Below are 14,243 nucleotides of genomic sequence, written 5' to 3' on the forward strand. Positions count from 1 at the left end.
AAAGGGTTTTTTCTTTTTTCGTTCTTCGGCAAAGCTCAACGGTTGTTCCAAGTGAAACGAAACGATGCCAAAAGGAAAGACGAGAGAATATAAGACATAATTAACGGAGCTTCTACCGCTGTTGATTTATCAAATTTCCTTGATTTATCCGCGACATTATCCGTTTCTCCAACTTTCTGTTTGCGCAAACTTCGCGTATTGAGAAGCACACTTGAAACTCTTGAAAGTTCGTAAACTCTCTCTCTCTCTCTCTTTCTCTCTCTTACTCTTTCTCTTTTACTTTCCTCCCTCCCCCTCCCCCTCCCTCTGTTTCTTTCTCTCTCTCTCTCTCTTGCAACGTTCCTTACGAACAGTGGCTTCAACCCATTTTACTCTTCCAAACTCCCTCTCGACGGATCAATACCGAGGATATAATAAAGGTAAACAAGAATACGAAATGAATACTCTACGAATACACGTTTTACTCGAACGCTTGCAAGTAGAACGCCAAGGAGAATAAGAAATAACTTGTAGATAAATAATACAAGGGAATAATGCAAGCGAGGGTGGTGGTGGTGTGTGTGTGTTATCATTCTTTTAAAAATCTATATATGTGTGTGTGTGTGTGTATAAAATTCGAATAAATTAAATAATTGAAATTATTTTGTAGATTAAAAACTCGAATAATTGTATTCAAATATTAAATACAATTTACATAGACGCGAATTTTTAATCTGATTTAAAATGATGTATCACGAGAGATAGGGGGATGTTATTTAAAATTTCAAAGTAGGGAATAACCAAAGTGAAATATTACATTTTATATATATATATATTTGTTTTAAACTTTCTTTTAATATATAAATTGATGTATATTTTCTTGTTATTTCTCTTTTTTTTTCAAAATCAACATTAATTCACGGTAGTTAGTATTTAAAATAAATCCTACCGTATATATAATATATTTATAAAGGAAATAAAAATTTAAATTAATGCTTTTCAATCTTATAATCAATGAATGAATTTAATTAATGAATTAAAATGCATCAATATGACTCATATTTAATTAAATATTATAACATGCGTATATATATATATATATATATATATTTTAATTTCGAGAAAAATACGTACTTTTTATTATTATTACTTTCAGTAATTCATTATCAACGATATTTCATTTACTAGAATACTTTATCCCTCACTATCTCTCCACACAATCTATTTATTTCTATCTATCTTAAAAACATTAATAAATAAATAAAATAACTCGTTGCTCTTCTTAGATTGTTCAAATCTTCGTAGGAATAATCAAAGTTATATCGAAAAATCGAGAATAGGGTGAGATTGTTCATCCAATCGGCAGGCCATCTTTTACGAGACTACAACCTCGGGACCCTGCCAGTTTCTATCGTCATCCTTTTCCTCATCCTCGTCCTTGTCCTTGTCTTCATCCTCATCCTCGTTGTCCTCGTCCTCGTCGTCGTCGTCGTCGTACGAGAATGGAATTTACGATCGTCGCATTTTGCATGATTTATAAGACGATATTACACTTGTAAATGCCGAATAAAACGATCTTTCTCTCTCTTTTTCTTCCTCTCTCTCTTTCTTTCTTTCTTTAGAGACAATCGTAGTCTGATTTACGAGCTCACTCTCATTGTAACTGTCGCGAAACGAGAATCGATCGCGAAAGAGTTCTCCAAGAGGAGGAACATTGCTTTCGAGCCCTCCAACGACGATAATAATAATAATAATAATAATAATAATATTGTATCGAACATTTGTTAAGAAAATAAATTGAAATAATTGTCCGTTCAATATTAGGGTGAATCAAAAGTTTTTTTTTAATCAATATTTATCAAAATAAATTTTACAATAAACAATCCCCATTATGCATATTTCAAGATAAAATTTCTAACGCAATAAACTTACGAACACTTTTGATTCGCTCTAACATTCAATCATAATCAAAGATACGTTTATAAAGATGAACAAAATTCAATCATAAATGTTCCAATCAAAGAGTATAAAAATTAATTATACGAAAGATGATATAGCGAGCCTTCGAGATGATCGTTGATTTTTATTTAAATTTTCTTTTCTTTTTATTTATTTTTTTTTCTTCTATCGACGTACACTTGTCAGAGTGTGAACGAGTATCGAAGATTTACCAAACAGATATCGGATGCTTGAAAATATGAGAGTAAATCGTAAGTTCAATGTTAATCCGATACCCGGTTCATCTTTCGAACGGGCACCCTTTCGAAGAGAACGTTTTGTGAAAGACCAACAGAGAAAGATAGAGTTAAAGAGAGAAAGAAAGAGAAAGAACATTGACTAACAGGTGGCCTCCATCGGCCGTTAACAACGTCTTCCCGAGAAAAGAACAGCAAAACCAAGGGAAGAAGGAACGTGGTGGTGTTAGTAGTGGTAGTTGTGGTGGTAGTAGTGGTAGTAGTAGTGGTGGTGGTGGTGGAGGAGGAGGAGGGTGGGTAAAAAAGAAAGGTAAAACGTAAGGTAGGCTCACAAAGGGGACAGATAAATGTGATGGAAGAAGGAGAGAAAAGTTTCTGCTTGCCACCTGACGGCCTCGTGCCGTAATCCGAGACCCTTTTCGAAGATTCGGTTTCTCATATTTTGGATATTATGTCGTAGGCGACTACCTGATCATTATCTTTCCAGCTAATCGAACCGTTATTCATACTGAATCAACATAATCAATGTTATTGAAACTGTGTAATCCACAGAGTAAATATAATTTTTAGTTCAAATACATGTGTGTGTATATATATATATATATATACGTAATTATATATTTATATTGTTAAATTGTTCATATGTTATTTTTTCAATGTTATTTTCTATTGGAAAAAGAAAATTAGTGTACATGTATCTTTAGTTTTTGTAAAATTGAAAAAATTCTGTTCATCGATAAATTGAGAATATGTATATAACATAGGAATACCTATTATTTGTTTAATGTTAATTGAGATAAAAAAGAAAAATCAACTGTACATAATATCTTTATTTTGATAAGCTTTTTTTTTCCAGCTTATAAGCATTTCACGTTGGGTAAAGTAATTTGAAGATTTTTCAATTGCGAATAAATTGCATTCCTTTCAAACAATTTGCTTTTATAAAAAGGATAGGATGGAAGGAGAAATAAGATAAAAAATAAAGAAAAAAAGAAAACGAGAAGAAGAAGAAGAAGAAGAAGTAATAGTAGTAGTAGTAATAGTAGTAGTAATAGTAGTAGTAGTAGAAAAGTATCTCTTACACCTCGTTTCTCGAATGAATCCAATGAATTCTCGCGAAGAACGTTAACGCGACTCTACTATCTCTGGTGGTAAAGGAAATAAGGATAGAGGGGAAAATAGAAAGAGAATGTAAACCGTTCAGACATTATCCGTCATTATCCGTCATTCGGCAATTTGCAAATGAGATCGTAAAACGATAATCTACTGGGAGTTAGCTTCTCTTCTTACTTTCCTTAACGTAACCCCCAAGTAGGAGATTAGAGAAGAAACGTTTTGCTACGAGGCAACCGGTAATTTCACGAGATATTTTCGATGCTTCTATGTGTATAATGTTTTAAGGAATATGCGACAGTTTCTCAGCAAGGGGGAGAAGAGGGGTAAAAAAGCTTTTCTTCGACGATGAATCACAAGCAAATGGAGATGGACGAGTAACTGAGAGAGAAAGAGAAAGAGAGAGAGAAAGGAATCGTAAAACAAAAGTAGTGGCCTTAGTAAAAGATAAACCGTTCCCTCGCAAAACTCTATTTCACCCAATGATAATAATAAATCTCTAGTGGACAGTCAAAATAGCCTATAAGTCTCTTTTCTTTTTCTTCTTTTTTTTTTCTTTTTTTTTTTCTTTGTCAAAACAGTATAAGTACAACTATATATTTTATGTATCGACGTTCTACATTGTTTATAGTATGTAAATTTTGTATGTTATACGAGATGAGATATATGTTTGAGTCAAGTTTGACGTTTAAAATTTTTAATATCCGAATTTTTATATATCGTACTTTAGAAATTTAATATTAAATATACGCGTTTTTCGTTTTTTACTGTTAAATTAATAAATTTTAATTTATACTCTTTTCGTCGTCCGTTATGCAAATTTTGTCATATAAAAATCGATTATAAATAATAAGAGTATATTATTATCATTAGGTAAAGTAAATTTTAAACGACGTTCTAGACGTTCTAGAAAAGATGGAAATATATTTCGTAAATTATTCGTCGATCCTACCTTAAAAAAAAAAAAGAAGAAAAAAAAATTAAACCTTCGCGATGTAGAAATTTCTTGATCAAATTATTCCCCATAGACGATTCTCAGGATAAAATTTAAATTTTATTTTTTTATTTTTTATTTAAAAATACGATTGAATCTCTCTATTTCCTACAAAATATCAAGATTTCTTATCGTTTCCTTTGTACAATATTTAAAAAGACTAAAACAAAGTTCTATAAACCGTTGTCGAGTTCGTAGTAGAGGAGAAGAAGAATGGTAAAAAAGAAAAGAAAAGAAAAGAAAAGAAAAGAAAAGAAAAGAAAAGAAAAAAAATGTGATCGTAAAAAGAAACAGAAGGTACTTTTCATTGGTGGCCGCTCATCGGTCACTTTTAACGGTCCACGTAAACGACGTTTCTTGTGTCTTTTCGAATTTGAAATTCCACGGAGAGGAATTCTCCTAGCGGGTTGTCGAAGAGTTGGATGAGCACCCCCGATGGCCAAATGCATAATTCATAGCTCACTTACGATTCACTCCGTCGGATCCCCTTCCACGAATCTGCCTTTACTCGTTCTCTCTCTCTCTCTCTCTCTCCTCTCTCTCCTCTCTTTTTCTCTCTCATACTCTGCCTCGCTTCCTAGTTACTTTTGTTATTAGAGGAAACTTTATACTTCGTTATTTATGTGATGATTATACCGCGGGAACTTCACTCGTGACGAAACCACCACCTCCTTCCATTCCACCTCCTTTTCCTCCCCCTCTTCCTCCCCCCACGACGACGACGACGACGAAGATGAAGACGAAGACGAAAAGGAGAGTTAACAATTTCAATATTTGCTCGACTTTATGTTGCATGTAATAATATACGTTTCTCTCAACGATATGACAACACACACAGGGACACGGATATATCTTGATAACGATTTCGTTTCGTTCGATCAACCATAAAATAATTTAACGAGACGATGAGAAGAAAGAGAGAGAAAGAGATAGGGTAGAGGAACAAGTGTTAGGTGATTAAAAAATACCTTTCGAAACGGGATAAAGTGATCCCATGCAAAATTGAACGATCTCAGAAAGTTTAAATTACCATTCGTAGAGGAAATATAATAATACAAGGAAAAAAAAATTACGATTAAAAGGAAAGGAGAGGAAAGAGATATAAGAGGGAGAGAGAGAGAGAAAGAGAGAGTGTACGATTGTACATATAAAAAGAAAAAGAGAGAGAAGTTATTCGCAGCTTATATTCATTGATTTTCGAAATGTCTAGGTGGTAGTAATGGATAGGTAATTAGCGAAGTTTGGAGCCGCGAGCGCATGCCTTCGAATAAAAGCAAATAAGGGAAACAGGGAAATCGTGTGTGGGATGGAGAGTACACCAAGAAGAGGAGGAAGAGGAGGAAAAGGAAGAGAGAAAAAGAGAGAGAGAGAGAGGGTGGGTAGGAGGGAGAGAAAAAAAAGTCAGAAACAGAGAGAAAACGAAAGAGAAGGGGGAAAGAGAGAGACATACCGTGGTGAGGGTGAAGTGAGGTGAGGGGGTTCGGGCCGGAAAGAAAAATACAGTCGCAAATCAAACAGAAAACACATTTTCGCTCTTTTTATACCTCTTTCGCGTAAATATTTGTTCTGGAAATATACGTTCGTTTCGTTCCATTCCGTCTCTCGTCGTTCGGCTGTTCTGTTCTCACCGAATATATATTCACTCTCCCTCTCCTTCTGACCCTGTGCCACTTCCCCCTCGTATCCTCCTCTACAGCTTGGAGGCTCCCTTCCAACGAGCCAACCCTCACCCTCTTCTATATTCTCTCTTTCTCTCTTCCTCTCTCTGTGCACCCCAACCCACCGACTTTCTTCAACCCGCCGAGCAATCAATTCCAAACTCAAATGAAATACTCCGTTGAAATACGAGACTCCCCTGTCTACTTCGTCTGCTACAACCGCCTCAAAATGGTCGCATGTGAGCGAACGTTCAGCGATCGTTTAAGAAGATCGTACCTTTCGGCATACCTTATTTTACCTCGTCATTCTAGTTAGTTTCTTCTTCTTCTTCTTCTTCTTCTTCTTTAGATATGTATATAACATATATACATATATACATATATGTATGTGTGTGTATATATGTATAAGTATGTAAGTAGACAATTAAATCTTCAATCTCGAATCTAAATCAAATTCAAGACGATCCACGTAACGCAAGATGATGTAATTCCTACGAAGAGATGGTACAGCGGGGATCCTATCTATTAACAAGGGAGTACTACCAACTCGTTAATTAATTGGAAAACTTCGTAGAACATCCTCGGCAAACTCGTAAAGGATTCGTATTTCTCTCTCTCTCTCTCACTCTCTCTATCTTAGTATGTATGTATGCATATATACATGTATGTATATACGTATGAATATATGTACTTTTATATATAATATATATATGTATATATAAAATGTTACAGCAACGTTGGTATTACGTTATTCCGCGTTGAATTCTGTACTGATTCTTTTTTCTTCTATTTTTCTTTTCTCTCTCTCTCTCTTTTCATCCCCCTCACCCCCTGTCCCACTCCTTCCTCTCCATATAAAAGAACCAATACAATTTCTACAGATATTAAACTGGCATTGCTATAGAAAAGCTGAAATAGTATTTTATCCATTTCCGTTTTGCGCCGCGCTTGCATTATATACACTTTCCCTCGGTTTAGTCTGTGCCAGCAACACAAGCTCGTGCGTGTTCGTGTTTGTTTGAAAAATACCACCGGTGTACTTCAATATTTTTAACCGAAATTGAAATGACGATGAACGCGGTATTTTTATAAAGTTCCTTTGCTTGAAACCCCACCGGTGAAGAGGGGAAGAGGAGAAGGGGAGAAAAAGGAGAAGAGAGGAAAAGAGATAAATATTTCCTTTTTCTCCTGTTGACTCCTGTAATATAGGAATATATTGTGATAAAGAGATACCAAGGGACATATTAAAATGTAGTTTGCTTTATAAAACCTAACTAAATCACGCTTTGTATTCCATTAGTATTTTCTATTATTAATCCGCCTCTTCATAATAATAAATATATGTATTATGTTACATATTTCGTATATAGACAGAGATAAAAATAATTTTAACGTTAGCATGGAGATATGATACACGAGATAGGTTGAAATTCAAAATTTACAATGATAACAGATATGCATATGTAGAGTGTCCCAGCTGAAGAAGACCACCTAAATATTTTCGATATTTTTAATGACATAAAAAATGTTTAAGACATACTTTGATTGGTTTCAATAGAAGTCTATCATAGAAATGATAAGATAAACAGAAACAGCATTAATAAACGTATTTGCCTTTTTTCTATTTATATTTTGAAATTCTTCTGAATATTAAAAATCATTATGTTTCGCAAAGATAACAATAAAAAAATCCTTGGATTATATTTTACGGGACTTAAAATCAGCGTAGTAACGTTAATCGAAAAATATCCGTGGTGTTTGTCTGGAGAATGCGGGTACGAGGACGTTTGAAGTTTCAAAATGATTTCCCGCAAGGAACAATCTATGTATAATGTAAGAAAAACGAAAGAATAAGGATATGAAAAATAGTAACTCTCTTTCGCGGAATATCGCGAATAGAACGACTCGGTGAAGACGTAGAAGAAAAAAGGAAGGGGAAAGAAGGGTGGGTGGGTGGTTGGTTGGTTGGGAGAACAGTGAGGGGGCTCTCCTCCCCGGTCTCATTTTAAAGTTTCAAAGGAAAAAAGCTAGAAATACTTTAACTGGAAATGAAATTTCGAAAGGGTGGAAGGAGGTGGAAACGGAGGGAGATTCCTCCTCTTCTACCACCCTCCTCCCCCAAACAGCCTTTTCCCTCACTTGAAAAATGTGTAATACGAGCTTATACTCAGACTTCTCCTTCCTCTCTCTCTCTCTCTCTCTTTCTCTCTCCTAACTTCAGTTCCTGGAATCTCACAACCCCTCCTCCTCCTCATCCTCATTCTCATCATCTTTCTCTTGCTCTCCCTCAAACTCACCCTCGCTCTTACCCTCACCACCAGCACCCATACCCACCCCCTGAACCTCATACCTCTTCAATGTACATTCGAGTTCCGCTGCTCGGATGGCTGAGCAGACATATTGAAAGCGCACGTAGACAATGGTAGGAAGCTTTTGTGTTTCTTGCTGTGCATGCCCTTACGAATATTAAACGACTTCCGTCAACCTGCCGGAAGCATTTTGGGATTTTTCAAATCGAGGTCGCGCGTGATTCGCAACGATGAGATGACTGTTACTCTCCTCCTTCTTCTCCTCCTCCTCCTCCTTCTCCTCTCAGAGATGAGACACAGATTCATATCAAAATATCTATTTCTTGTCGTAAACTCGTTCTTTTTTCTCTAACGAGGTAATTAATTGTTCTCAATAAAATAATTGAATATTGAAGAATAAAAAAGTACGAGATTGTTAAAAGATATCATTATTATTTATTAGCATACCTGCTTTCTGTTATTTGTATTACTTTCACTTTAACGAAATATTTTCATATTTTACGAGTTTATATACAAGACTGCGAAAATATGTGTATAAAGGTGATTCAGTAAAACACGTTTCTTCTTTCATCTTGGAAAGTTCATGAAATCATGTTAAGGGCAATGATAGAAATCTAGCAAAGTTTCGTATATCTTCTTGTGTCCATTTATGTAAAGGATTTGTTATTTCTAATTGCCCAATAGCCTCCTCATTTCTTGATTGGCATTCCAATGCTTCACTAAATTTCTTTTCCTCCGTTCCGACTAATAAGATTTCTAATTGCGGTTTTACTGACCTTAATTTCTTCATAGCATGCAAAAGATCACTTTCTAAATTGCAAATATTTACGTTATATCTGAAAACAATATAAATATCAAATAAACTGTTTAAGATTAAATAATTTGATAAAAAATTAAAAAATGATATCCTACCTTTTTACAGTATCTTCGATTAATTGTTCGTCGTTTTTAGAAAGTTCGGACAATTTGAAACAAAAAATTTGTAATTTATCGTGCACGCGTAATACTGTGTGAGCCAAATGAACAAAATGTATGACTATCTGTGTTTCTATACTACTATTAAGAAAAACTGCTATTTTCTCAGATTGATGTTGATAAGTTTTTCTAGAATAATCAAATGATAAAATGATAAATAAAAAATATATATAATTGTATTATAAAAATTAATATAACTATGTTTTACATTAATTTGTCCAAGGTCTCTTCATAAATAAACGATCGTTGACATTTCTCAAGAAAGTTTTTATATTTTGTAAGGCTATCAATATGTGAATTATTATCGTATTCCACCAAAATATCTGGTTCAATAAGATTGCAAAGTTGTTGTTTTGCTTTGTTCGTTTGTTCAATGCTGTCACTTTCTATAGTAATAAATGCTTTGTAGTAGCTAGGAATAATTTATATATATATATATAATGTCTACTTATTTGATATAACAAAAATTATGTTAGAGATAAACATTTTTTTACCTATTATTGCTTACAGGATAGGAACCAAATGAAACATTTGGAAATTCTTTAGAAACAAGTGTTAAGGCATTTGCAAATAATTCCTCTTTCGCATTCAAATATATTTCATCCTTCGCAAAGTACCTATTTGATGAAAACAATTCCTAAAGAAATGTGTTATAAAAAACTTATAATAAATACTACTAAATATATTTGTAAAGAGTTTTAACGAACATTACCTTGTGCAATATTCCAAAAGATTTTTCAAAGAATATTGGCGACCCAGGGAATATATACACATTTTCTAACATAACGCATGGATATCTCACGCTTTTTCTTTTCCCAAATATTAAAGATGCTTTCGTTGGTATCTAAGACAAAATCATATATAACAAAAGTATTTAATCATAATAGTATAATAAATGTACATACATAAGCCATTTTGTAATTAGGTGATGTTGGACTTATTACATCAAATTGATTTTTTATAATCTCAACAAGTTCCGGATGATAGTGTAGGGAGTCGTCAAAAGCTTTAGCAAGTCCTACACAGTTACCCCAATTTTGTATTCATTATTTTTAATATTTATTATTCGCTACCAAAGAAATACTTTCTTCAATCATTTACCCTCATATGTAACATCGTCATGAGTTGGTCCAATACCGCCCGATGTAATAACATGATTATATTTTCCAGAGAACTTCTTGATTTCTTCTTTTATTTCTTCTACATCATCGCTTATAACTGATATCTTTAAAAAAGAAAAACATATAAACATAATATTAAATATGACATTAATTAGAATATAGGATTTTGTATAATTATTTAAAGTTCACTCAGTAATAATAAAAAAATGTTAAAATATACTAACTTTTTCTACCTTAACGCCACATTTATATAATAAACTACAAGCATAATGAGAATTAGTGTCCTTTACCCGTGCTTTCAGTATTTCATTTCCAATGACTAAAAATTATAAATACTGAATGTTATTGTTTTTAAAAAAGATATAATAAATTTTAATTATACTCACTAATTAGGCCAGCTGATGGATGTTCATTAGAATTATGTATCCAACTTTGTAATAAATTTTGATAAAATTTAACAGAACTCCGGAGAGTATATTGACGTATATGAAACATTTTACACTTCAAATTACTTTCATCTATAGAAGTGATCACATTATATACATAAATATAAATATAAAATCTTACTTGTTTTCTACTACACATACAAAAGAAAAAACAATTTAATATATAACATAACCTTTTGACATCAAGATCTAATAATAATTAATGTCGTGTTTCTATTAAATGCATTTGCCAAGTTGTTTCATGATAATCTAAACGACAAAAACCTTAAAGAAACGACTCTAATTATTACTATACCTGATAATATATAATATATTATTTTCCTTTTTTTATTTACACTTGTTTCACGTGTTGATTTTATAATTCGATAATCGAAAGTATTGATTTCGATAATCTATCTCGATTGTAAGTAGTAGATTCAATTAAGAGTACGACACGGAGTACGAACGTAGTATAAAATAAAATAAATATTTTATATTATATATTGTACCAACTCTTAAAAATAATGGCTAGTACGGTGTTAAAAAATGCAGGTATTCATTCGTCAAAACAATTATACAAGTTTCTGTTACGGGAATGTAATAAACTTCCACAAGGTGCTAACGAATTTTATAAACATTCTGTTAGACAAGTAAGTCTGTGTGTATGTAGTAATAAAATTCTAAAGAATTTCATCGAAATGTCAATAATACAAAATAGTTAGCCACGTGTTTATATCAACATAACCTATCATAACTTGTTTTAAACGTTATCGGTTTGATTAACGCGTTATTTCGTTGACTATTATTTCTCTTGGATAAATATATTTTATATTTATTCAATGTTGCATCATTCTACAGAGTTTTAAACAACACACACAAGAGTCTGATCCGGAACGTGTTAAAGTGATTATGGAAAAAGCATTCTTTGATGCTAAATGGGTTTTGCAAAAGGTATTTTTAGATAGTATTTAAGTTTTAATAAGTTTTAATATAAACAAGTATATATATATATATATACACACATGTGCATATTTATGTAATTTATATTATTTTTTGTTTTCTTTTGTTATCCACAGTACAACAAGGAAATAGGAAAATAAAATACACATAAAAAAATATAAAATATTTTTTAAAATGAATTTTGAACTGGTAGTATCTGAAAGTAGTGATAATAATGTTTTAAATTTTTGGAAAGCTATAGAGATTCTAATAAATAATCCACATACTATTAATCGTAGAATTCTAATTTGCCAAAAAATACTTACAGCACAATTTAAAAGTAATCACAACTTATATTCCTATATTAAAGTAATACAATCTTTGTCGATAGAGAATAATGTCTGTGAGGATAATAATAATTGGATAGAGACGTTAAAAATAAATGAATATTGTAATGTAGTTAATTCCATAAATTTTCTTAAAAATAACGGTGAGAATATATTTTTAAATGTGAACAAATTATTATCTCGTAGTTCTCAATTTGGTACAACATTAGAATTTATATTTATTAATAAAGCAGAAAACTATGTTTTGTTTCTTCAAAAATGTATTTCTGAAGATAAACTTTCATTAGGTACAAATGTAATTTATAAAATAGTATACGAAAAAGAAGGTATTATTTCTATGTACGTACAAAAAATAGATGATATAAATTCTCATAAAAGTATTAATTGGCTCAAAAACACATTGTTTATACGTTTATTGAAATGGATAAAACAAGATACTTCTGTTAAAAATCGTCTTATTATCAATTCTTTATCTCTTGTGCATTCCGAAAAATATGCTAAATTATATACTGAATTGAAATTAAAATATGGTACTTCTATGGTCAAAGTATGGCCTGAAAATACTGATCCCTCAAAATTTGTTTACGAAGATATCGCTATTGCAACTTATTTAATTTTATTATGGGAAAATGAAAGAAATGAAAATGGCAGTAAAAAATTACAATCATTTGTTGATCTTGGTTGCGGAAATGGTCTACTTGTATATATTTTATCAAGCGAGGGTTATCCAGGATTAGGAATTGATCTACGAGCAAGAAAACTCTGGGATCATTTTCCAAAAAGTACTCGTTTAGAAGTACGTATATAAAATTAAATTATTATAAAATGGATAATTACTTGTTTACTATATAATTTTACTGATATCTATAGGTTCGAACTATTATTCCATCAACTTCATTATTTCCTGATGTAGATTGGCTTATCGGAAATCATTCTGATGAACTTACACCATGGATTCCAGTTATTGCTGCACGTAGTTCATATAATTGTCGATTCTTTTTATTACCATGTTGTGCTTATGAATTTGATGGTAGCAAATTTCAAAGACAAAATACACTTATAAGTAAATATTCAGAATATATTTCGTGTATCTCAAATATGTCCAAAATATGTGGCTTTGATACTCAATTGGATAAGTTAAGAATACCATCGACAAAAAGAATTTCTTTAATTGGTTTGAAAAGAAATTATTCAAAGGAAGATTTTCTTTTACAAGAAAAACGTATTCAGGAATTAATAAATATTACGTCATTGGCAAAAAATAATGTGATTAAAAACGATAATAATGAAATGTCATTTAATTCATGGTCTGATAATTTTAAACCAAGAAATCCTATTGAAAAAGTACGAAATTGCACACAATTAAATCAAACTTTAATATCTGATATTGTCAAATTAGTTACATCAAAATTATTGTCTACGTATCGTCCTATAAATCTTGCAGAAAAAAATAATAAAGTTTGGAATGCAGGTGGTCAAATTGATTTAAAGGATATTATCAAATGTATACCTTTAGAAATGTTGAAACAGCTCAAAAATGAATGTGGTGGTATTCAAACATTACTAAAAAATAATGGCCACATATTTTCTGTTATTCAAGGAAAAGTACAATTAAAAATACCTGGAATTAGTTCTATCAATGTTAAAAAAAAACGAAGGACTAATGCTATAAATTCAATAAAAACAAAATCTTGTTGGTTTCATGAAAATCATCCTGATGGTTGTCCAAACATTGAAATGAACTGTAATTTTAAACATTAATTTTTATTTGTTCATTAATCGCTTATACTTTAAAAGTTTTCACACATAAATGCTATATAAGTTCAATTCTATAATATGTTTTATTACAAACAGTAGTAATTTATGTACAAGTTATATTTTTACGTATCAAATAAAGATAATACAACTTATCAAAGAAAGTTTTTTGCATCTTAGTAATACCAGATAGGTTTAGCATTAGAACACTTAAAATAACTGACTCTCAGAATTCTAATAAACCGCAGAATATAAATTTACTATTTTAGTGTTATCAGTGTACACGATATATACATCACAGCGAGTTTTAAAAAATTTCTCAATGTAAAGACAAAGAGAGATCAGTCTAATATTATTTATTTTTTTTTTCCTTTTTTAATCTTTCATAATTAGAGCAGTGAAAAGTAATCAACCTGATTTCTCAGACAGGATT

The 14,243-nt window shown here is 31.5% G+C and overlaps 2 protein-coding genes across 5 annotated transcripts; one reads left to right on the top strand and one right to left on the bottom strand.

Moving 5' to 3' along the window:
* Nucleotides 1–8,140: 8,140 nt before the first annotated feature.
* Nucleotides 8,141–11,293, bottom strand: LOC122523363 (FAD synthase-like). 4 transcript variants are annotated; one of them, XR_006305286.1, is made up of 10 exons: nucleotides 10,731–11,293; nucleotides 10,569–10,663; nucleotides 10,325–10,448; nucleotides 10,129–10,241; nucleotides 9,936–10,067; nucleotides 9,718–9,860; nucleotides 9,432–9,635; nucleotides 9,161–9,352; nucleotides 8,696–9,084; nucleotides 8,141–8,596 (listed from the first exon to the last, which is right to left on the bottom strand). XR_006305286.1 is itself a non-coding variant. In XM_043645045.1 (10 exons), exons 2-10 carry the CDS (start codon nucleotides 10,837–10,839, stop codon nucleotides 8,838–8,840), a joined length of 1,359 nt encoding a protein of 452 aa, XP_043500980.1. In that variant the 5' UTR covers nucleotides 10,840–10,862; nucleotides 11,086–11,293; the 3' UTR covers nucleotides 8,661–8,837. The 4 variants fall into 4 exon arrangements, 3 of the variants coding, with proteins under 3 accessions (XP_043500980.1, XP_043500979.1, XP_043500978.1); XM_043645045.1 differs by lacking the exon at nucleotides 8,141–8,596 and having other exon boundaries at nucleotides 8,661–9,084; nucleotides 10,731–10,862; nucleotides 11,086–11,293; XM_043645044.1 differs by lacking the exon at nucleotides 8,141–8,596 and having other exon boundaries at nucleotides 8,661–9,084; nucleotides 10,731–10,862; nucleotides 10,964–11,293.
* Nucleotides 11,294–11,628: 335 nt separating this feature from the next.
* LOC122523362 (probable tRNA (uracil-O(2)-)-methyltransferase) lies at nucleotides 11,629–13,970 on the top strand. Its single transcript, XM_043645042.1, has 3 exons — nucleotides 11,629–11,720; nucleotides 11,846–12,851; nucleotides 12,926–13,970. Exons 2-3 carry the CDS (start codon nucleotides 11,904–11,906, stop codon nucleotides 13,814–13,816), a joined length of 1,839 nt encoding a protein of 612 aa, XP_043500977.1. The 5' UTR covers nucleotides 11,629–11,720; nucleotides 11,846–11,903; the 3' UTR covers nucleotides 13,817–13,970.
* Nucleotides 13,971–14,243: the final 273 nt, after the last annotated feature.

The sequence above is a fragment of the Polistes fuscatus genome, unplaced genomic scaffold (assembly GCF_010416935.1).
Source record: "Polistes fuscatus isolate 324 unplaced genomic scaffold, CU_Pfus_HIC Scaffold6, whole genome shotgun sequence".
Taxonomy (NCBI): domain Eukaryota; kingdom Metazoa; phylum Arthropoda; class Insecta; order Hymenoptera; family Vespidae; genus Polistes; species Polistes fuscatus.

Excerpts from the sequence above, each read along its gene's own strand:
- LOC122523363 (XM_043645043.1), bottom strand. The coding sequence starts at position 10,929 with ATGTGTAGTAGAAAACAAGTAAGATTTTATATTTATATTTATGTATAT. Across the intron at positions 10,449-10,568 it reads GTGGCGTTAAGGTAGAAAAA|ATATCAGTTATAAGCGATGA; the intron begins GTTAGTATATTT and ends TCTTTTTTAAAG. Across the intron at positions 9,353-9,431 it reads GAGACCTTGGACAAATTAAT|AAAAACTTATCAACATCAAT; the intron begins GTAAAACATAGT and ends TGATTATTCTAG.
- LOC122523362 (XM_043645042.1), top strand. The coding sequence starts at position 11,904 with ATGAATTTTGAACTGGTAGTATCTGAAAGTAGTGATAATAATGTTTTA. Across the intron at positions 12,852-12,925 it reads CAAAAAGTACTCGTTTAGAA|GTTCGAACTATTATTCCATC; the intron begins GTACGTATATAA and ends TGATATCTATAG.